Below are 23804 nucleotides of genomic sequence, written 5' to 3'. Positions count from 1 at the left end.
TGGACACAATCCGGCCACCACAGTTTCAGATGCCAGATTCATGTTGTGGAGGTCGTGTCCATAATGTGGACAATAGTCTGGCAACCACTGGTTGTTGCTCACCTCTGGAGTCCGTTGAGGAGCTGAATGTTGTGCTTATGAGGGCAGGTTTTGGTCGCTACGGTTCCACAGATTTGCGCTGGTCAATCCAGCCGTCTGGTGGGTGCCTGTCTGAAAGTTGTACCTGTGTATGGAAAGGGGCGCACGGCGCCTTATTTCATGCTGCCGAGGAACTTGGGCTGTTCCTCCCCGCGGGTCAAGAGAAGCTCCCCTCCGATCTTTGGCCCCTTCTTCTCCTGTGGAGGGACACACATGAAGAACACGCTCAGGGGACGGAACACGCTCGCAATACAGAATAAAGAGCAGGGACGGAACATAGAACAGATGAGGGAACACGGACCAGAGCGAAGATCTACAGAGGAGGAAGGTCAGAACATAGAGCAGGAGTAGAATGTAGAACCGGCTCTGAGCACAGAACACAGAGGGGATGTGGAAATGTGAGCACGTCAGGAATACAAGTCAATGTCAGAATGCAAACTACAAGTATGAGGGGGGGGGGGGGGGGGGGGGGGAAAGGAAACTGGGTGGAGAATATGGAAGGGACAACAAGTAGAACAGCAAGCATACAGAGCCCATTTAAGGCTTAGGAGAGGGAATGAGAACAAGTATAAGTCATTTGGAGTTTTAAAAGGAACTGGGGTTAAGACAGCAGTTTGCTGATGCTTCAGTACAGAAAACTAGTTGTTGACATCATGATCATTTACTTAAAACATATTAGGAAAGACACAGTTAAAGCAGCACAACAGATCAATAGCTATACGCTTACGGTATGCTAGCAGCTAAAACTAACTAAATCTCTTGAAATGCGCTGACTTTGACATTATGACAAATTAGTTACTCAACAACTGTCCTTACACAGTCAAACATCAAGCAAGTGCAACACAAGACAAAGCAAGACGGCAAATAAGCTACTTACTAGTCCGGCAGACAGTAGAAAGTCGGGCGGACACAGGCAAAACTACAGAACGAAGTTATATGCCTATGGACCCTGGTATGGCAATGGCCAATTTTTTTCAAGCTGTTATTTTAAGGTTAAACTGCTTATCCTAACCCTAATCCTGAAGTATAATTGTTGCATTGTGTTACTTTAACAACCAAAACAGAACTTGTTAATAAAATGCAGTCAGAGGAACACAGAAAACACGACACTCACCTTTAACATGCCATCCCTCTCCCATTTAAACTGACCACAGGTGCTGAAAATGAAACAAAACAATCAAAAGCAGGTTCTTCCTTAAAACGACACAGTAAGCAGTGCCGAATTTCTGTCTGCGGGTTCCACCAGACCACCCACAGGCGCCCGCGGTTAAAGAAAAACCTTGCGACACCACTATTTCATTACAACACTGAGTCCAACAGGCACCATGAACGGCAGCTGGTACAAGTCATTTGGAGCTTTAAAAGGGAACTGAGGTTAAGGCAGCAGTTTGAGGATCCTTCAGTAAAGAAAACTAGTTGTTGACATCATGATCATTTAATAAAACATCTTAGCCAACCCTCCTCGCCACCCTCCTCTTCCTCACCTGCATGCCATGTTGGGTATCCGCGCCAGGCTGATCTTACGCTGGCCACACGGGCACTTGAAGAAGCGCTTGTGGGCATCATGCCAGTGGTAGTCGTGGTTTTCCTGTACGCACCGGTCCGCAGGCTTAAAGTGTGTGTACTTGCACTGTTGGTGACACACACACACAAATACATATTTAACTTCTATATTAGAGACTTCGACAATTCAAAATATAAACATTCATGAAGGACAATTTTAACAGCTGCGTTAATCCCTTAAACATGATTCAAACACGTCTCTCAGTCTCTCTCACACACACACACCTTTAGCCGTGCAGTGATATGGACAGTAGAATGCTCAAAGATGATTAAAAGCAGGGACTGTTGAGAGCTACACTCCCACAGGTTTCAGTTGAGAACCTAATTCTCCACAGTTGGCTCTAATTTTCACAGGGTCCTCGGGACTGCAGATTCAGCAGTGGTGTAGGAGGAGTGCTGGGCCTTTGTGGAGTACAGACACAGACTCCACCACTTTCCACTCCACTGTTTTAATTTAAAGCAGCAATACGGAGTTTTGTTCCAAAACTAGCAAGCTAACTACCTTAAAGGTATGCAAAAACCTTGCAAACACCACCAACAGCCCAGTTGTCAACACACTAACTGGTATATTTTGACAGTATAGCTGGCAATGTCATGCTGTATAAGCTTTTCTACCATTTTTGCAGGGTGTTCCAGCCCGGTACATAGAACTACATAGGGCATAAATTAATTTGAGGATGATACCAAAACTAGCTGCCTATAAAACCATACATCAAAAAGTGTAAAATTGATGCAAAGTGTTAATTTAACTTAATGCTCAAATATTCCAATCTATTTCCAGTTTCTACAATTAAATATGATAAATCACAAGAGTATTGGCTCACTGATCAAAATTAGTTGCAACCTGAAGACTAATCAGTGAAATAAACCAGCTTTGGTGACCAAGTGTCCATAGATTATAGGAAGAGTGATGGGTCATTGAGTAATTAAGTTGCAGGTTGAGGCTGATCAGTAAAATACATTTCGTGACTCAGATAGTCTAGAATTGAATGAGTTTCTCTAATTAACAGTTATGCTCTAAGGTCAGATACATCACCGATCGTTGGCTCACTGATAATCCACAGTTTGGTAGCAGATCTGTGAAATAAACCACAGTTTGATGACTCACCGATTTACAGGTGACTGCTCTGCACTTCTGCTCTTTGATGCTCTTCATCTTCTCCTCCATCTGCTCCTTCTGCACCAGCGGCTCAAAGTAGTCCTGCATGGCCTTCACCTCCATCTAATGAGAGAGAGATATGATTACACACACACATACACACAAACACGTGTCTCTGCCTCATATGACCATTTAGTGTCACCATCTAACAGACATGCACATACAGATGCAGTCATGCAAGAACACACATGGCAGTGGTTTATAATAGGCCTTCCTTATGTCATGACAGATCAGTATTATCTCGGATTATTAATTATTACCCATATTCCTGTATGACCTTTGTGTAAGGAAACTCTCATTCACACAAGCACATTCAATCATACACAACCAACATATGAACACTCAGATACATGCACTATGCCCCCCGCCCCCATGTACTGAAGGACAATGTTATAACATTATCCAAAAACAGAGACAGACAGACAGACAGACAGACAGACAGACAGACAGACAGACAGACAGACAGACAGACAGACAGACAGACAGACAGACAGGTCCAGTCCCTAACCTCTCCCATCAGCCAGGTGAACTGGGACTTGGCATTCAGGATGCGCTGGAACTCCTCTGATTGGATATAATCCATCTGAGCCCGCTTCTTCTTCTGGGCTGGCTCCTCCCCCTCTCCTGCAGCTGATTTATCACCTGTTAGAGGAGCAACCATCAATCACAGAAATGAGCAACCATCAATCACAGAAATTAACAACTGTCAATCACACAAATGAGCAACTGTCAATCACACAAATGAGCCCACAGAAACGGCAGTGGACCCTACCAATAGGCTATTTACAGCCCAAAATGTTCCACCGTTTTTCACGATACATAACAGTGCAACAAAACACAGGAGCCACCAACGCACAGCCACCAAGGGTTCTGATTGGCTGCTGAACAGTCACACCTACCCTCGGGCGAGCTTTGGTTTTTCTCCACGCGAGCAGCGATATCGCTGCCACTGGCACGTTTGCGCTTCACAGCGTTGGGGTCGGCTTTGGTGATGGTCGCTCCTTTGGCGTGGAGCTTCCGAAGAGCCGCCATCTGAATGCAGAATTAGGAGAAATATTCACAAAAGGGTTCCTGTAGGCTCTTGGACAAGTCAAGGCTGCGTATCTAAATTGTGCATCTGTAGGAAACCTTTAGGTTTGATGGTCAGGAACCACAGATCCTGCTTAAAATGTAGATTCAACAAGTAGAAGAAATAGCCCTTGCAATAATGTAATGCTACATTTACAATTGCATACAACACATTCTCTTTTCTTTCTAAAGTATAAATAATAGCACAGAGACATTTTGCAGTAAGATAATCCAAAACCACAGGAATGATCGCACAAAGCAGCAATGTGCTCCAACTCCTTCTTCCTGAGTCGGTTATACTATACTTAATCATTACACTGTAATAATTGCTGTATAATTGAAGTGTTTGACTGGCCACAGACAATGTAAATATCTTTAAAAGTGTGGCGAAAGGTAATGTGCTGTTGAATTCACTTAACACCTGCATCCATGCCGACATGGAGTGAACAAGACTGGCAGCCCAGTCCATGGTTGGATCTAAATGTGTTGAGCAAAGTAATTTTGTTTTATCACAATGTTGCTAAATGAAGGTGCCTTAGTCCACTTGTTAGGTACTGATTTAACAACATTAGAAGGTATATTGAACACACTGACTTTACAAGCATGAATCAACATGATATGTTCCTGTTCTTGTTCCTGTTTTATAAACCTTGAGAATACAGCACACTTCTATTCTTGTCTGTTGGTCTGTGATGCTGATTACAGAGCCCTGTTTTCGAGTGACCAGTGATTGCATTGCCGATTGAAATGCGACCACAGCCGTTCAGTATAAATCAGATCTGATTATGGTCTTTCATCTCTCCACCTGGCACAGTTACCAAAGATTTAACAGGCGGTGACAGACCAGTACGGAAAAAAGGAAGGGAGGAGTCCGTAATGCTAAACATAGGATATGGCTCTCTCTGAGCAACTGTTTTTGTATACCATTTACAAAGCCAGGAAAATCGTCATGCATTCAAACAAAAGTGACATGGATTAGGATGCGCATGGACTGCTCCTTTAAGTAAATGGGGTTATGTGTCTCTCTCCATTCATTTAGGTAGGAACTTGATCTTGTATGGATGAAGCAACCAAGATGGCTGACAAATGGCAAGTCCGGCCCATAAGGACTTATACGAGCAAGGCTATCGAGCATGAGCAGAGAATGCTTTACCTTTGCAGATGATAGGCTCTTAGCGAGAGGGGGTGGAGACAGGTCAAACAGGATGTCGTCCCCTTCACTAAGGCCCCGCCCCAGAGTGGGTGTGGTCGGGTCAGAGAGGTGGGGCGGTGGTGGGGGGTGGGTTTTTTGTGACAGGACCGGTGTTCCATTTGATAGAGGTCTGGCAGGGGGTGTAGCCTTTCCACTACCCTGCAACATTCTGATTCATGCAAACAAACAAACAAACAAACAAACATAAACAGAAATGAATGTTCGAATTGTAAATTGAAAATATTTTAAACGTTGTGATGATCGCATTAACAGAATCTCACAGGATTCTAATGACGTCCAAAAAAAAACATGAAGTGAAAATATGTGCTCCATCCCTGTGTAGTAGATTTAAACTTCTGGTTCATTTACTTCAATTAGCTTCATGAACACACCAGATGATCAGAACAATACTTTTAATGTCTTGGTGTACAACTCTTTGGTAAACACACAGACATTTACTCAGTTACACCCACACACACACCTCTGCTGGATCTCCTGCGCCCTCTTCTGTCGGTTGACCATTCTCTCCCGTTGCATTGCCTTCTGCTGCTTCAGGAGATCAGTTGCAGAGATGGACTGAACAGGTGCTTCTCCAGGAGCTGAGAAACACACACACACACACACACACACACACACACACACACACACACACACACACACACACACACACACACACACACACACACACACACACACACACACACACACACACACACACACACAGACAGAGTGAGTTCACATTCATAAACTACAAATTCAACACTGATCTCTTGAGACAATGGTCCACAATGGAAAGCAATATATAACGTGTGAAAACTTAAAAAGCGCTATTTAAATGTGGTGTATTATTATTGCTATAATATGCTTATTATTTATTAATATTTGGATTATCTATACTATACAATACTATAATACCTGTAATCTTGGCCTTGTCTAAGTGTTTCTTGATGTTGATGGCCCCTGGTGTTGGCAGTGACATCAAGCCTTTAAAATCCTCCGTGCAACCAGTCACCTCACTGGACTTAAGCGCTGAAAAAGACAAGCGAAATGTTTATGTAAGGGAAGAAAGCAGGCACAGCTCACCTGTAATTGTAGGTGGGTACTTATTAGGTACTTACTACTAAATTAAACAATTCCTACACAATTATTTTTAGTATTAAAGAGTCAGGATTAAATGTATATTTAATTATTTTTCCCTAGTCATGTAATGAGATTACAGGGGAAAAATGCTGTATTGAAATTCTAAAATTAAATAACTGCTTAATTAACAGAAGTACACTTTAACTGAGCCAACCTAAGCCCAATATACACAAACATACACAAATGTCAGTACACACACACACACACACACACACACACACAAACACACACACACTTACCTAATCCATTTGCTGGGCCTCTGAGAACAATGTTGGTCAGTGTAGACTGGGCAGGTTTCTTAGGTTGTGAGCCATTACTGAAGCACAGACAGACAGAAACACACAGACACACTTTACACTTTAAAATGTTGTCTTACATATCTTAGGGTCTTTGTAGGCAGGATAAGAGTGGGGAAACTCACACATTGGGAGCGCAGGCCAATGAGGACATGCCGCCATAGTGGAAGTCGCCCTGACAGAGCCTATCTCTCAGACTTCCTCGCCCCTTTCCACGCTTAGGGGCTGTCCCTGTAAAACCTGACTGAATCTCCGACCTCTTGGAGCTCAACTTCTTGTACTGGGCTTGGACGTGGTACTGACAGTATTGACACCGCTCCTACAAACACAAACACACACATGCATATGAACGTCAAGACTCAGTCATATCATATCCTGACTTTTGAACACGGTACAAAACATTTGAAATTAAAGTTATTAATAAAGATACGATGATACCCATGGTTATTATTATACTTAAACTACAGCAACAGGAGGATGCACCACTAACACACCATGTTGACGAGTTGTGTGCACGGGTCGCCGTTCTTCTTCATGGCCTTGCAGGTTCCAAAATCCATGGCCTCTCCCAGCAGGAGGACCTTCTGAGGGTGGTCTATCGTTAGAGCGACCTGGGTTAAAAGAAGAACAACAGAAATATCAAAGACGGGACCCCTCCCAATGATATACTAGACAGATATATATATATATATATATATATATATATATATATATATATATATATATATATATATTAGGGCTGTCAATAGATTAAAAAAAATGAACTAATTAATCTCACATTTTGAAATTCATTAATCTAGATTAATCGCGATTAAATTATTATTATTATTATTATTTTTAAACTAGTAATCACTCCAGACAGCGTGTATTTTAGACAATGTTGAAAAAACTTTTGTGACAACGCGATTGCTATCGGCAAAGCATCATGGGAAGTTTAAAAGAAAATGTCATCAGGAGAGGGATAAACGAAGAGATCTACTGTAAAGATATTTCTGCTACGTTGTCGATGCAGATTCTAATGAGGCTGTTCTCCACAACAACATGGATTAGACTTCGATGGTTGGACCATGATGGTAGTTTTATAACAATCGTTGCCGCAAGAAAGAAAAAGATTCTCTCGTTTGTTGTGCCTCCTCCGTTGTAGCATACAACGTGAAGGCTTGGCAGATGCCGGTCGTGTGTAATGTGTAGGCTATTTCATTCCGTTCTTGCAATGTGAATAATTTGATTTCATGCTCTTGTGCTTGTTTGTGTGAACAAGTGCATTTATCTGTTGCTGTCCGAGTTCAATAAAGGCAGGCTATTCATAAAAAACGTAAATATGTGATTAGTTTTGAACAGTTGTGACATTGACTGCTTCAGACTCTGGTTCGGACAAAACATTAATGGCCGGTTGTTCTTTGTTGTGACTTCTGTAAAACACCAACGACACCTAAATTAATTAGCTGTTCGGCTCTGGCTTCTGAGTTTTCCAACCTCCCCCCTCCAGAGAATGCTAGAAACACGGTCATGCCCCACACAGGTAGCTAGTTAGCCCAGCTAACATGTTAGCATAAATGCTAGCGAGACCTAGCATGTCAGGGTTGAAAATAGATAGCAAACCTCTTCCATAAAAGATTTGAAACAGGGAAAGAAGAGGTGACAGGGAGAAGAGTAACGTTAGAGCGGGAGAAGGAGGGGGGCACGAACTCAGACCATCCAGGGAACTGTGTGCGTGTGTCAAAATAAAACTCCTCTTTGAAGTGTAAATTAATTCCGCCCACCGGAAGTAAACAAAGTTGCGTTAACGGCATTAAAATATCTTAACGCGTTAATCGCGGTCACATTAATCTCATAGATTAACGCGTTAACGCTGACAGCCCTAATATATATATATATATACACACACACACACACACACACACACCTCCACACTTTTAAATGTAATCATTTCATAGGTGTGTTTATCCAAAGTGACTTACAGTTCAGGCGTTTACTTTTTGTCAGTATTTGTCAATTTGGCCTTTGACTATCTTGGTATTAATAGCACCTTCCTCTACACACTGTGTTGCAGAGACACACACCTCATTGGAGTTGGAGCCCTCTTTGTTCTTCATGGGGTTTGGGTTCAGGATCCCAATGACAGTGCCTGTGTCAGTTTTCCAAAGTTCTGTGTGCACGTTCCCAAACAGGAAAAAAGAAACATACACTTCCAGGTTATGGAGGTCATTCAGCTTCCAGATGCTGAAAGTCTTGCCCTGATTAAAATTAGATGAAAACAGAGGAAATGTCATTCAGGAGAAAAAAAAAAAACACAATCTGAAAGGTTTAAAAATAAATGCTTTGCAAATGCAATGACATTTTTCACTTCATGAACCAACATGATGGGATTAAGAATTCTGACAAGTTTAGAGACAGTACGCCACAGACACTTCATGCAGATAAAAAAATGCTTTCACACAACTCAGTTCTGAGTCAACCCACATTGTTCTTGCTCTGCGGTGTTATCTTGTTCACCAACACAGCAAAGGTCACCCAGTCGCTGTCCTCCAGCTTCTCACGGGCAAGCTTATCAGGCAACGTTGAGAGCTGGATCATCCTACGGCCCGACATTTTGTTCTCGATTTCTAAGGAGGAGATCCGGGGTTTCCTGTTGGGATGAAATGGCAAAGATTGAGTTTCATTTTGACAGAAGATGTGGTCAGATAGTAAGATCGAGGAGTTTCAGACTTTCATTTCTTGTACAGAGAGCAGACAAGGACCTTCAAGCACCAGCTTTGATTTATTGTCTATTAGTATGTTTTCTCTCCTAACACACCAAGCCTCATACTGCATATGTGTAGCCTGACGATGTCATACTCATGATTCTAGTCAGAATATGAGTCTGATACCGGACCTTTGGGCTGTGATTATGGGGCGTGTTTCAACGAACCAGGAAAGAAAATGCCTATTCGCTGAATTGGATACCTAGAACCAATCAGAGCAACGTAGTAGCCTATTACCATCTGATAGATTAAACTTTTACCTGATCCCTAGGAAGGACGGCAAAAACATCTTTTCAATGACAAATGCCTTAATCGCGTTTCTCTGTTCCTCTTTCAAAATGAATGCGCTGTCAATGTCTGCTGAGATATGCCTGCTCACGTTAATTAATTAGCATTAAGGCTACAAGCTACAGTTTATTTCGATGGGTTTTTTGTGTACACGTTAGCAATGATATAACAATAATGGTCTAGAGAACTTTAGTTAAGACAAACAATACTCTGTAACATTCGTGTTGCACATGCACAACTAACCGAGTCAATGTAGACATTAAAAAGTCGTGTAGATAGCTTAATTCACATAAAATATTCCCCACTAAGCACCCGAGACGCGGCCATCTTGGTCGGAGTTCGAATCTACCGGTTAATTCAACTCAAGCGTTGGTATCTGTCCATCAACGTATAAAGCCCGCCCTGCCAATTTGATTGGTCCGGTTTGATCCTACCGATGAAACTATCTCCCAATTAACCCAGAGCCAGACCAAATCTCCCTGACAAAATTTTTTGTGGGCGGGGTTTGGGCTGGTATCCAGGCTAGCATATGTGTATAATCATGGAGGAAATGCTGGTGTAGTTAAAAATAAATAAAACGAAGAAGCGACAAGAGTCACATTTTTGAGATTCTTTTTTGGAAAATATCAGCATCCAAAGAAACCTCCTGCATTTTGATGATAGCAGATTATTTTCAATCAATTCAACAAATTCTTGAGTTTGTCTCATGTCATGACCAAACCATTTCACAACAAGTGCAGCTACTGTGCAAAGGAGACAAATCCCAAAGTCACTGAGATGCAGTTTCGATTAGGAGACACACCTACCGTAATCTGAGGCCTGAGAACTTCTCAACGGGAACGTCCTGGTTGACAGCAGGTCGGGGTGTTGCCTGGCGTGCAGGTAGCTGGCCACTTCCTGAGGGGGGTGGTGACTTCAGTGTGGTACTGGTCTTGCTCGTATTTCCTGATGGTTGGAAGAGGCTGTTAATCCCACCCTTGCTTGGTGGGCTTTGAATCTGCGAGGACACTGTTGGGACACCATTGAAAAATTATTCTGTAAATCTGTGGCTGCAAGAATAGCACTTTGAATGTTACAAAAATTATATTAGTCTGTTAGCCCACTTTGTTCCTCTATTCTGACAATACAGTAGTTACATACACAAGGAATACAGTGGCCAGGATGGTCACTAGGAACGAGCCTTTGAGTCAGAAACAGAACATGAAGAAGACTGCAGAGACTAAAAAAGAAATATATATAACAAGAAGCTTTCCTACCAACTTCAACACCCTACCAGGGTTAAGCATTGCCAGAGCGGTTGTGGACGGAATAGTACCTGCTTTCGCCTGATGTGCTGCCCTTGGCTTTTTGCTAGACCCAGCAGTGGTAGGTGGAGATGGTCTAGTGGTGTTCTGGGCTGGGGGAGAGCTACTGGCAGCCCTGTTTGTAGATGGGGATGTGGAGGCTCCCGTTGGTTTAGATGTGGAGGCGCTGGCAGCCCTGTTTGTAGATGGGGATGTGGAGGCTTCTTTTGGTTTAGATCTGGAGGTGCTGGCAGTCCTATTTGTAGATGGGGATGTGGCGGCTCCTGTTGGTTTAGATGTGGAGGCGCTGGCAGCCCTGTTTGAAGATGAGGATGTGGAGGCTCCCGTTGGTTTAGATGTGGAGGCGCTGGCAGCCCTGTTTGTGGATGAGGATGTGGAGGCTCCTTTTGGTTTAGATGTGGAGGTACTGGAGCTCTTTTTTGGTTTTGAAGGGGGGCTTTTGACACCCCCGCCCTGAGAAGACAACAGCTGCTCCTGGAGCTTCTGCATCTTCTCCTTCATGCTCCGCAACTCGGCTGCATTCAGCAAGGGCAGAGATTTATACACACATCCGCACAAACACACAAACAAACTAATTCTTTCCGTCATACAAAACACAGAGGGATCTGAAAAATCATCAAAATACAGTCATATCCCTTCAAATGAATTATGTTGACATTTCGGTGCTTAATGTACATGGAACATTTCAGTGACAAATTAGTGTATATTTCTGTTTTACAACTGCAGCATCTATTCACACACTGATATGCTGTTATAATGTTAATACTCATACAATGAAATACAGTGTATACAGGTTTGGGTTTGGATGCATTCCACACGTCTGTGACAAATCATGAAACACTGCATTATCTTTATCAGAGGTTGCCCATGACCATATCAGACAGGTGAAATTGCATACATGGCAATTTAATCAGATGACAAAACAAAAGTGGTAGCTAACGCCATCCTCAATAAAAAGACATGTCTAAAAGTCCCACCTTCCAAATCCTCCTGTGATCTGTTATGGGAGTCTTCCTCTTTGTCCGGTTCTTCGTTCTCTTCGTTTTCCTCTTCCTCTGGCTCCACATAACCATCACCATCATCTTCATCCTGATCAAACAGGTCGTCCAAGTCGTCACCCCCGCCTGTTGTCTTCTCCTCTTCCGAACTCCCATCGAACATGGAGAGCAGCAGGTCAAGGTTGTCGTCGTCGTCTACACAACAAGGGTTGACAGTAAATGGTGTGAGCGACTTCATGATCACTCAAGAATAAAAATGTATATTTGATCAAACCTAGATTTGTTGGATCACTGAAATTGTTACGTTCAAATGTTATATGTAGCTAGGTTTACTTTGGTAAACATATCCTCAAACACTTACCGGCCATTTCGACTGATCGCTGTCGTTATCTCTGAGCTATAATTTAATCAAAGTCCGGTTCCTTTATTTGTCGATGGTTTACACTTTTGACCAAGTGATTCGACTGGCTAGATAACAAATCAGCGATCCGACACGACATGCAACGTCAGCGGAGTGATTCCAGTATTTAGGTTTTGGTGCTACCAATAGCTAGCTTACTAAGCAGACTATTTATCCACGAAAACATTAATGACCAATATTTAATGTTTCAAAAGTTTAGAAAGATTTCCAGACCTCCAACCTGTAACTACCTGACCAGAGAGTACATTGCAAAGTGGCGCCACAAATGTTAAACAGAAGCAACGTAATCATACCTCATTTAAATATAGGTCCCCCTTTATAAATCTATACAGAAATCAACATTTTATTTTCCATTGTGAAGGTTTTGAACATTAATAACAAAACTGACATATTTACTTATACTATGTTTGTATTAGCATTTTAACACAGTCCATTTTTTATCCCTAAAGTAATTTTTCTTCTATTTATCCAAAACAGGCATCTTTTTACATCCCCCCCTTCAGGACCTTAGAGAACATCCCGCTCAACCGGAAACAGGAAGTAAGTCTGTTGTGTGCATGGTGGCGGTTTTGTTTGTGATTAGTACTTTCACGGGCATTGTAACGTTATTTGTTTAGGCTTTGATCCACCAAAGACGTCTGGAAGCATCCAAACAGAAGACCAGCTAACACCATCGACGTTTTTATTTTATTTCTGTAGTCATGATTGAACCCATGAAACGTGCTGCTGAGATGGCATTAGTGCCGACGGTTGCGAAGAGGCCCAGGAACGAACTTGTGGCCGCTGCACAGTCCCAGCAGCTGATGACCACAGGACCTCCTCGAACTTCCAGTCTCCTGTCCCCGATAATGCTTTTGGCAGGACATGAGGGTGAGGTGTACTGCTGCAAATTCCATCCCAATGGAGCCACTTTAGCCTCGTCTGGCTATGACCGCCTCATCTTGATGTGGAACGTCTATGGAGAGTGTGAGAACTACGCTACTCTGAAGGGCCATAGTGGAGCGGTGATGGAACTTCAGTACAATACTGATGGGAGCCTACTTTTCTCTGCCAGTACGGACAAGACCGTATGTGTCTGGGACGCAGAAACGGGCGAACGGGTGAAGCGTCTGAAAGGCCATACCTCCTTCGTGAACTCCTGCTTCCCTGCACGCCGTGGCCCTCAGCTGGTCTGCACTGGCAGCGACGACGGTACCGTCAAGCTGTGGGACATCAGAAAGAAGGCATCTGTCCACACGTTTCAGAACACCTACCAAGTACTCAGCGTCACTTTCAATGACACCAGCGACCAGATCATGTCTGGAGGCATTGATAATGAAATTAAGGTATGGGACCTGAGACAGAATAAGTTGATCTACAGCATGCAAGGGCATGGGGACTCTGTGACTGGACTTAACTTGAGCTCAGAGGGATCCTACCTGCTCTCCAACTCCATGGACAACACCGTGCGAGTATGGGACATCAGACCATTCGCTCCCAAGGAGAGATGTGTGAAAATCTTCCAGGGCAACGTTCACAACTATGAAAAGAACCTTCTGCGGTGCGCCTGGTCCCCCGACGGCAGTAAGATAGCAGCCGGTTCTGCGGATAGATTTGTGTACGTCTGGGACACCACGTCTCGTCGAATTCTTTATAAACTGCCCGGTCACGCAGGGTCTGTCAACGAGGTCAGCTTCCACCCAGAAGAGCCCATCATTCTGTCTTGTGCCAGTGACAAACGGCTGTACATTGGAGAGATCCAATAGACTGATAACTTTCTATGAAATGGTGCAGAGAAACGTCAGGCAGTACTGTCAGCAGGCCATAGGTCCTATGTGCTGTTCACGCCATTAATAGGATGTTTGTGGTGATTGCTTGTGTGCATATGAGGGAATGACAGAGTTTTCCAGTCTCATTTTTAGTTTTGTGTTTTTTTAATTGAGCCAATAAGGGTTGGATGTTTTTCAAGGTTTGTATATAAACTGTAACAGAAAAAAAGAATAAAAAGTCTTAGAAATGTCCTCTTTTGTTTTTCTTTTGACATTGGCAAAGGTGTATTACTCCCACCAGTTGATCTGTGGTGTCGGGCTTCAACTAGGGTTACGACTGATTTCCACTCAATCTCAATAATATCACAAGGACATAAAGGTTAATGATTCTCAGCTTGAAGGGATGCCACTACTCCATCACATTAATTGTGAAAGCTTTCAGTAGGAGGAAAATAAAGGCCTGATACTTAGGCTGTCATGATTAAATGATCCCTCTGCAGTCGATGCTCCTGTGTTTCCCTGATATCAAAGTTTGAGCTGAGCTCCAGACGTCTCCTTACAATAATGTAGCTATGCAGACAGGCATGTTTTGTCATCTTCGGTTCCTAGTACCATTGCTCTAAGCTCCAGCCTTCTCCATGATCTCTTTGATGAATATCACCATATGTGGCCTATGAATCGATCACATATGTCTAGTGATACTCTCAACTTAATCGTCTTATTGTAAGTAACTGCCTGGCTGGAGTGTCCACTGCTTCATTATCTTTGATATCATTGTGAGCTAAGATCCTGACAAAACAACTAGAACACCTAATAATAATAACAATACCTTAGACTTATATAGTTTTCTATGCACTCAAAGACGCTTTACATAGGGCCGAACAAAAAAAAAGAATCAATGATCATATTTGATTGGAATGCAACTTAAGAGCCAGTTTACGATTCCATGTACACATTCAAGTGTTCAAGTGCTTTATTTATCACATACATGTAGTGAAATATATTAAAAATGGTCTACGCACCACACTGTGCAAAATTAAATTAGGAAAGAGTGCTGAATTTATAAAACTTAGTGAGTAACTACATTTGAGGTCAATAGTCCACTGCCTGTGGGTAAAAACTCCTCCTAAGTCTCTCATTCCTTGAATTGAGACTCCAAAGGCAAAAGAGTGAAGAGGCTGGCATTGGGGTGTGAGTCATCCCTTATGATATGTCTGATTTAATGAATACATTCAGTTCCCAAGGCACTGAAACAGGGGTTTTGAAAATGCAAGTAAAGTAACTATAAGAAACTGAACAAATCAAGCAATTACGATACAATAATAACAGAGCACGTTAGTTATTTGGCAATATGAAACACTCCAAATGTGCACAAGCATATATAAATCAGAGAATAATGTAGATGATTTCCTACATGACATCTGTATAAAAATGCCTAGGGTGTCTACAAAATCCTCGCACTGTTGTGAACAAAATCAAATAAACTAAATACAAATTAAAAGATAATGCAAGTTTGTTATGCCTGTATTGTGAATAATATGTGTTATTTAAAGTCGTGGACCACTTGATACGTATAATCATAGTAGACATATATAGATGTCTATGCGTATAATGTACTTACGGATAAACTTAAAGGGCGGATCTTATTCATCTCACCCGGAAGTACTTTTCAAAATGGGCTGCTTCTGTTAGTCAAATTTGAGTGGGAAATCTAATACCGGTGTTTATCCAAGAGTATGTTGTCTGTTCCTATGATTTTATGTTAAATATTTTTGAATTTGTATTTCCTTGAAGTTCAGATCGTTTCTGTTGTCAGGTAGAGAGCAAACATTTTTTTTAGCAATGATACGGAGCTAGATGGGACTAGTTACCCGCTAGCCATGTAGCAAGGTAGTAAGCTAGCTCCCAGTGCATGATTGGCCATTCCAGTTATGTCAATGTAATGTACTCCTAGCAATAGGTTTATTTTTGTCGAGGTTGCCAGCTTTCGTGCTTTTGGCGTGTCTGGTATCATATTGTATTATTCTAGGTATCGTATTATCGTTTGTAATGATTTAGAAGTCCTCGACGCCGTTGCTGATTCTAACCTGTTTGTTTATTGACACGTGTGACAGCAGTCCGCCAGTCAACCAGCAAACTTTCTAGATAGTTAGATAGCACACGTATTGACATATCAAAAATAGTCCTAGCCCTATAGTTTTGTTACATTAAATGTTAAACCCCTACGCTTTGTATTTGTGCCCTAGGTTTAGTAATCGTGACACAATTACTGGCTATGGTAGCATGACTCCGTCAAAGAATGGCATGTCGAACCTCATCGATAGGACGATGAGGATGAGAAGGGAGGAACAGGAGAGACAGGTGGTCCTCGCGTGGGCTGTCCTCAACGTATCGCTCGCCGGGATGATCTACACTGAAATGTAAGATGTGCCGTCAATCGCTTCAGACACTTTTAAATTAGTTTTGTTTTTGTAAAGGAACTGATTTACTTCTCTGTTGTAACAGGTCAGGAAAACTGCTCAGCCGTTACCTCAATATTACTTACTGGTTTGTCTGGTACATCGGTGAGTGAATATTTATGTCACTGAAATCATTGCATTTTGTTGTTGTTAGTTTTTGTGAAATGCTTGTGTATATCGGATTGTTCACTTACTCCACTTTCTGTGTTGTGTCTCACAGAGCTTGCCTTGGCAGTTTTATTTAGCCTCAACGCCCTCTTTGATTTCTGGAAATACTTTAAGTACACCATGGCTCCCTCCTCAATCGTGGTCTCGCCTGAGCAGCATCGTCTCCTAGGGCTCAGCAACTCTGGTAAGCACGATAAGAGACTGAACTTGCCCTAAGCATAGTACTGTTGTTTACATCTTTCACCTGTTTATAGTAGCATCCATGTTGCATTTTCTGGATTGTTGTTTGAGACAGGTATATTAAAACGTCCACATACGGTATTGAAAATGTTCTCAGCCTGTGCAATTTAAATGTTTAGCTCAGCTGTATGAAAGTATAAATGTTCAAAGTAAATATTGTTATTAGGCCTATCATCTGGGAAAACTGTCAACAAACTGCCAAGAGTTTGTTAAACATCATGTGGCACACCCACTCTCAGCTCCCCTGTGCATCCATCTAATGCCCTCCCCTGCCTTGTCAATCTCTAGGCATCAAAGCCTCGCCTCCTCTGAAGCCAGAGAAGAAGGAGACCCCCGCCACCACCCCGTCCTCTCCCCTGCAGGGGCAGAATGTGCTCAGCTTCAGCCCCTCGCGCCAGGCCAGTGCCAGCCCCAAGTTCTCCACTAGCTGTGTGCCAGGCTTCAGCCCTCCTCTAAACAGCCCCTCCCCCCCGGGCTTTCTCGTCGGAAAGGTAGGGCTTCACTCATGGACGATGCAATAATATGTCATCATTTGGGTTCCTTACACACAAAATGTTAAAGCTTTTGTGGACCTTTTTGCTTCCTTTTTGTGCCTTTTTTGTTCCCCCCATATATCTTAACGGTGTCCTTATAACTGAATAATGTGTTTATTTGTTTGAAAACAAGCTGCCAGCTGGAATAGGGTCAAAAGTCTATAGACCTGTAGCCCACCTCCCCATGTCTGTTAATCTACTGGCTCTTTCCATAATTTTGTTGTTGTTGATGCGTGGTGCTAAAAATGGGCTGTTGTTGTTGTATCATGTTTTTAATTAAATTTTTTCAAATCAATCTGCTAGGTGTTGAACTACAGTCCGTCCTCAGGCTCGCCCCCCTACCCCAGCAGCCTGGGCCCCGCTGAGGGCTCTAACCTGAGGGCCCGCTACCGCACCTCTCCCTCCGTCTTCAACTCCCCTGGGGGGAAGGAGGACTACATAGACGACCTGAAGGGCCTGGAGAGATTCCTGCGCTCCGAGGAAGAGAAAAGCCACCGCAGCCAACTGGGTCAGGCAACTCATTACAGCAACAATTAATGTTGCTACCTTCCTCATTAAGTTGGGCATTATTTGTTTCCCACCTTTTGTTCAAAGCAGATTGTATACACTAGTCTATAGTAGATGGTCTTAAAATGAAACAGAATGGAAGAGTAAATGTCCTTAAACGTTTGAACAGATTGAACTAATAAAAAAGACACAATGATGCACTTGTAGTACCTACTTGTCCTCTGATGTTCCTGTGGAGGTCCACGCAGCGCACTGATGCAGGTCTCTGGAATATTGTCGTTCACAGGAAGCCCAGAGTCGGCGTCTCCATCGCACAGCCCCACCTTCTGGAACTATAACCGCTCGGTGGGAGACTACGCCCAGAGCCTGCGCAAGTTCCAGTACCAGCTGGCCTGCCGGTCCCAGGCCCCCTCCGCCAGCAAGGACGAGACCGACCTGGGTTCCAAGCAGGCAGCCGAGGAGGTGAGGAGGAGGGTTTACGCCCAGCTGCACAGGCTCTCAGTATAGACAAATTCCAGCTGGACCAAATCTTAATTTTGCATCAAACATGCTCATCAGAGAGCCTCTTGGGGGTTTAACACAAGCAGCAGCTGCGCAGAAATGTTTCTGTTTAATGTCCTTAAATGTATCCTATTCAGAAAAGAATCTGTAGCTGTTGCTTTACTGCACCTCTCTAGAGGTCAAAGACGGATGTCTGTCTGTGTGTGTGGACAGAGCCAGTTCTGTGTGTGGTACTTTACTTTTACTTGCGATGTGCATTTCATGATGTTTTCTCCTTTCTTTTCTTTTCCGTAGGTCTGGGCTAGAATAACTACCAGTCGCCTCGTGGTCGACAGCATCGACACATGGACTGCTAAACTGAGAAATGTGAGCGCACTCATTCACACACACCAAAATCCATCACACTGTCAAGTACACGACACAACATGCTATTAATGAAACATGGACAGAAGCTACAGTTCCGTTTCAAGCAACAGTGTGCAGGAATAGGTCAGATTTTGGGGTATGTTTTTGTGAGCAACTAGCTTTGGTTTGACCTTCAAATTCGTTCTGATCGTGTAAGGTTGCATGAAGTGCCGATAAACACACCTGCTGTTTTCACTAGCTGCCCAGGCTATGGGGTCCAGTATGGACCTGTAGACGAGAAGTTTGAAGCTTGTTGTCCTGAGCCAAGCTGTGTTCTAACGTGGTGATTGTGTGTGTGTGTGTGTCTTTGTGTGTGTGTCTTTGTGTGTGTGTGTGTGTGTGTGTGTGTCTGCGTATTCGGGACAGTGGATTAATGACACCATCCTGGTGCCTCTGGTGAAGGAGATTGATTCTGTCAGCAGTCAGCTCCGGAGGATTGGCTGCCCTGAGCTACAGATCGGAGGTGAGTGCTCGGGTGTCCGTCCACTGTACTAGTCACAGTCCCTATTTTGATGTCCACTGTCCTGCTGCTAATCACAATCCAAATTATGATTATGCCATGTCCTGCTACTTAAGTGCAGCATGCTTTTGTTAGTTTTTTTGTTTTTTGTTTACAGGTATATATTTTTTTTCCCTGTTAAAAAAAAAAAAGGCACTTGAGTTAAACCTAAACCTGATAACCTTTTACAGAGGTGAGCAGAATAAAACATTGTCATCTGGTCTGTTTCCCCGTGACAGAGGCAAGTATAGCCAGCCTGAAACAGGCCGCCGTGACCAAGGCCGCCGCCATCCCCACCCTCACTGCCATCGTGCAGTACCTGGACATGAGCCCCAACCAGGAGTACCTCGTGGAGCGCATCAAAGGTGGGTGAGACTAGAGGTGAAGCTTCCTGGGGTTCTCTGGCTGTAGGATCTGACTGTAGGAAGTTGGAGCTGGAGCCTGATGCCTCAGTCAGTTTTCCTCTTGCCCCGATGGTTTCATGACTCAAAAAAGCTTGATTTCTGTTCCTTTGCAGTATTTTGTTATTTAATTGATTTAGTTATCGGGTAGACTTAATACCTGAGATTTTAGCGGTAATCTTGAACTGTAAGAATGACAGTTGTTTGGGAATGTCTTCGCACTGTTTGGGCAAACTCTAGGCTATATATTTTTATACAATGCAAATAGACTAATGCCATTTTTAACTGTAAATGTCTGGTTTCATAAGAATTGGCTCACAGCGGCTGCATGAGTTCATTCCGTTGGAACGGGGGAGGAGACATCAAGAACAGGAAGTGGGACACAGACTTGCCCACCGACTCTGTGGTAAGCAGCACGTACACATAAATACACACACACACACACACACACACACTCCATATCACATGCCTACATAGTGGTCAGCTTCAGGACAGCAGATCTTTTTGGCAGGATACACCTGCAGACGTGCAGGAGATAACAGCTCAAAGAGGAAGAAGTGCATTAATAATGTCAGTGCTTCACCAAACACAATACCATTGTATAAAACTGATACTTAACACTAGGGATGTCATGATACCAGAGATTCAGTAGTCGATTCCAATACCAGTGAAAATGTATAATGCAATGACCATAAGAAAACAGAAAACACGCATAGTGCAAGCAGTAGTTGAAATACACAGGCATGCTAAGACAATAAACATGGTTATCCTTTAGCCATTGCCGTCCTATGGAACATATTTTGCTAAACAGCCATGGCAGCGGTCTCAAACTTAAATAATGGTAACAATGGTATCCCAGGATAAGGATAACACTTTGGATGTTAAAAAGGAGTACCATCACATTCTCAAAAATGTTGGCATCGACTTGGTACCAAAGTATTGTTTCTCGTGACACCTCTACTCAATATTACTAGAGCTTGTTTCCTAATTCTAGCATTGCACATCGTATGGGAGATTGGTTGAAGCCGCGCTGACTCTCACTGGTCTGTAGGTGTTGATGCATGTGCTGTGTACTCACTGCTGACTTCTGACCCTCTGTAGGTTCTGATGCATGTGATCTGTACGTACCTGGACTCCAGGCTTCCCCCTCACCCAAAGTACCCAGATGGAAAAACCTTCACTTCTCAGCACTACAGTCAGACCCCAGACAAACCCGGTAAGGGCCCCATTCGGACGCTGCTTTGGATATTACACAGCTGGAGACGATGCAGTCAGTCAGTCAGTTAGTTGTAACCCTGTAAGCAGGGCTGTTAAAAGGCTGAAATGCATTGTAACCTATTTCATGTGTATCTGTGTGTTAGTTCCCAGAAGATGTTCCCTGTGTCTCAGTTCAGTATTAATCGTACGTATGTTTGCTCTGTCAGTTAATCTGTCAGTCAGTGTGTGATTGGTTGTTTTCTGTCTCTCCAAACAGATGTGACCAATGAGAATCTTTTCTGCATCCATCAGAGCAGCACAAACCCTCCCCATTACCAGCTCATTTATCAGGGCCATGTTTATAGCCTGCCTAAGGTATGGGCACCTTCTTTCCGCCTCTCGTTTTGCCTTTTTCTCTTTCTCCTCTTGTAATCTGCATGTCTTTCCCATTTTGCTATCTCTCTGCCTCTCTTGCCCTTCCTGTCTACCTTCCTTCCTTCCGTCTGATTGGTGTCTGTCTGTTGGCTTTGCTCTCCCTGTGCTTTTGAGTGTATATTTTGAGTATAACCCTTAGTTTTGATTTGTTTATTTTTAGTATAACCCTTAGTTTTGATTTGTTTATTTTGAGTATATCCCTTAGTTGTGATTGTATATTTTGAATATAACCCTTAATTGTGATTGTATATTGTGAGTACAACCCTAAGTTGTGATGTATATGTTGAGTATAACCCTTAGATTTCTGTCTGCCTCCTCAGGGCCGGAACAACCTGTTCCACACAGTCCTCATGTTCCTCTTCATCATCAAGGCCAAGGAGTCGGGGATGCTGGGGTAAGACTGGTTTCCTTAAGCACCCAGAGCCACATGTTTATGCATCCAGTATGATGGAGTTGTGCTTAGTGTTTCTGACGTTTCGCTGACTTTAAATTACTATGCGAATGAAAACAATGTAGAGTTGTAACTGTGTAATGCACCCGATTGGTCGTGTCTGTATGCTGCACATACGTGGTGCTGTTCTGGCTTCATCAACCTGTAATTACCAACTTTGATGTGGACGTGTCTAGTAATCATGGACATTCAGTCTGATCAGCCCTCATTGTAATGAATGCATGCCTCTTTTTTGCAGGAGAGTTAACCTGGGTTTGTCTGGTGTCAACATCCTCTGGATCTTTGGAGACTGAGGTTCTCTTCTCCTCCCTCCACCACCTTTTAAAGCACAGCACAGACAGACAGCCAACACCCACTCCTCCAACACAAAGATGGATAGTGTTGCACTGGGGTTGATAGCAAATTTAAAAGACCATAGTAACACAGAGAGGCAATGCACACCTGTGAACAAAACAGTACTGTAATACTCTCATATCCACCAACAGTTGCTCATAGTGCTGTATTTATGACTGCTACATTATGAGCTGACACTGTTATCTTAAGGCATTATTGAATGTGAACGCTTATTCAAAAGAACAAAAGACCTGCTAATGACTTGCCTATCATACCTCAGCAAATATCCATTTTGTGCGCGCGTGTCTGTATGTGTGTGCACGTGCGCTTGTATGTGCGTGCGTGCATGTGTGTTTTTTTTTTTAAGTAGCTCAGAACATCAGACGTGTATATAATGATGCATGTGTGTGAAGTCTAAGGAACCCACACTGGGTTGAATGTATATAAGTGTGCATTATATTTTTAAATGTTTCTAATTAGAATGGTGTCTCACTTGTCAGGGCTTGATATTTAGGTATTACACTTGCTTCGATTCTGGCCTGCAGCTCTCTCTCTCCCTTTCTCTCTCTCAACCTCTTTCTCTCTCTCTCTCTCTCTCGCTCTCTCTCCGATTTTCTCTCTTTCTCTAAGAGCAGTGGGATTGGAAAAGGCCTGGCCTTGCATTCAATGTGCAGATGCATCTGTACAGCAGCCCTGGTGCAGCATGTAGCAGTTGACTCCGGGCCAGATGTGGCCCTGTTCTGCCCCTGATCTGGCTCAGTGCCAGCTATTGTTACGTTTCGTTGACTGAATGCTTTGGGGGCGGATCTGGAGACGTGGCTCCTATTTGACTCTGACTGACTGTGACGGGGACACATGGCCCCGATCCAGCACAGACCCAGTGGCCCTCGACTGACGGGTGACTGTGTCCTGTATCGACCTGACCCTGATTTGGCAAAGACCCAATGGTCCTTGACTGACATAGGTGACTGTGACCAGAATCGACCCGCCCCTGATTTGGCACAGACCCGGTAGCTCTTCCTACAGTGCTAAATCTATCTCAGACACAGTTGCTATGCCATGCGTGACTTGCTGTACGTGTCTGTATAGGGACAGACACTCATTAAATCAGATAAAACTAGATTAACCAAACCTATCCATGTGCCAAAGTCTACTCTACCTGAGATGGCTGTTTGGGGGGCCGTTCTTGTAAAAGGGCTGTTTGTTATTCACACCCGGGTAAAAGGGTGGGGGCCAGGGACTGGTGACCCTGAATGTATACAGTCATTGTTTTTTTATGTATTGATCTCATGGTTGTGTTTTTTTGTATTGAGCTCAGTAAATTGTTATTAAATAACAGAGGAAGACCTTTCAAAACTGTGTCATTCCTTTCAATTTGTTCTAGGAGTGGTTATCGTTTTCAATCAATCATTTGTGTACCTTGGCATCATACTTTAGTTGTTCTCAAGTTTCTTACGGATGTCTGTTATAGCCGTTTACTGTACCTAAACTAAATGTGAGACATGAAACCCGTTGGGTACAGGAAATACCCTAAGGTCCCTAAGTTCGTCTTCTCTGATGAGTCCAATTTCACAGTAGGTGCAAGACTCTGTGGCTTGTAGGCCTCTCCAGGTCTC

The 23804-nt window shown here is 43.2% G+C and overlaps 3 protein-coding genes across 3 annotated transcripts; 2 read left to right on the top strand and 1 right to left on the bottom strand.

Moving 5' to 3' along the window:
* Positions 1–251: 251 nt before the first annotated feature.
* Positions 252–12378, bottom strand: mcm10 (minichromosome maintenance 10 replication initiation factor; the record flags this gene model as incomplete). Its single annotated transcript, XM_080851714.1, has 18 exons — positions 12252–12378; positions 11870–12085; positions 10904–11407; positions 10395–10596; positions 9020–9185; positions 8620–8793; positions 7051–7167; positions 6682–6875; positions 6500–6576; positions 6036–6149; positions 5602–5719; positions 5082–5289; positions 3760–3892; positions 3369–3502; positions 2810–2923; positions 1623–1768; positions 1253–1295; positions 252–335 (listed from the first exon to the last, which is right to left on the bottom strand). Exons 1-18 carry the CDS (start codon positions 12256–12258, stop codon positions 252–254), a joined length of 2751 nt encoding a protein of 916 aa, XP_080707840.1. The 5' UTR covers positions 12259–12378.
* Positions 12379–12876: 498 nt separating this feature from the next.
* On the top strand, positions 12877–14311 carry LOC308375320 (U5 small nuclear ribonucleoprotein 40 kDa protein-like). Its single transcript, XM_080851401.1, has one exon. It carries the CDS (start codon positions 13013–13015, stop codon positions 14054–14056), a length of 1044 nt encoding a protein of 347 aa, XP_080707527.1. The 5' UTR covers positions 12877–13012; the 3' UTR covers positions 14057–14311.
* Positions 14312–15736: 1425 nt separating this feature from the next.
* tmem209 (transmembrane protein 209) lies at positions 15737–23469 on the top strand. The gene is made up of 15 exons (XM_080851166.1): positions 15737–15793; positions 16306–16479; positions 16565–16623; positions 16739–16870; positions 17215–17417; positions 17763–17967; positions 18253–18428; positions 18762–18833; positions 19239–19335; positions 19611–19736; positions 20081–20178; positions 20874–20988; positions 21247–21344; positions 21725–21798; positions 22094–23469. The coding sequence occupies exons 2-15, from the start codon at positions 16343–16345 to the stop codon at positions 22146–22148; spliced, it is 1647 nt and encodes a 548-aa protein (XP_080707292.1). The 5' UTR covers positions 15737–15793; positions 16306–16342; the 3' UTR covers positions 22149–23469.
* The last annotated feature ends 335 nt before the right edge of the window (positions 23470–23804 follow it).

Source organism: Sprattus sprattus, assembly GCF_963457725.1.
Source record: "Sprattus sprattus genome assembly, chromosome: 14".
Lineage (NCBI taxonomy): Eukaryota > Metazoa > Chordata > Actinopteri > Clupeiformes > Clupeidae > Sprattus > Sprattus sprattus.
This window is presented reverse-complemented; position numbering and strand designations above follow the sequence as displayed.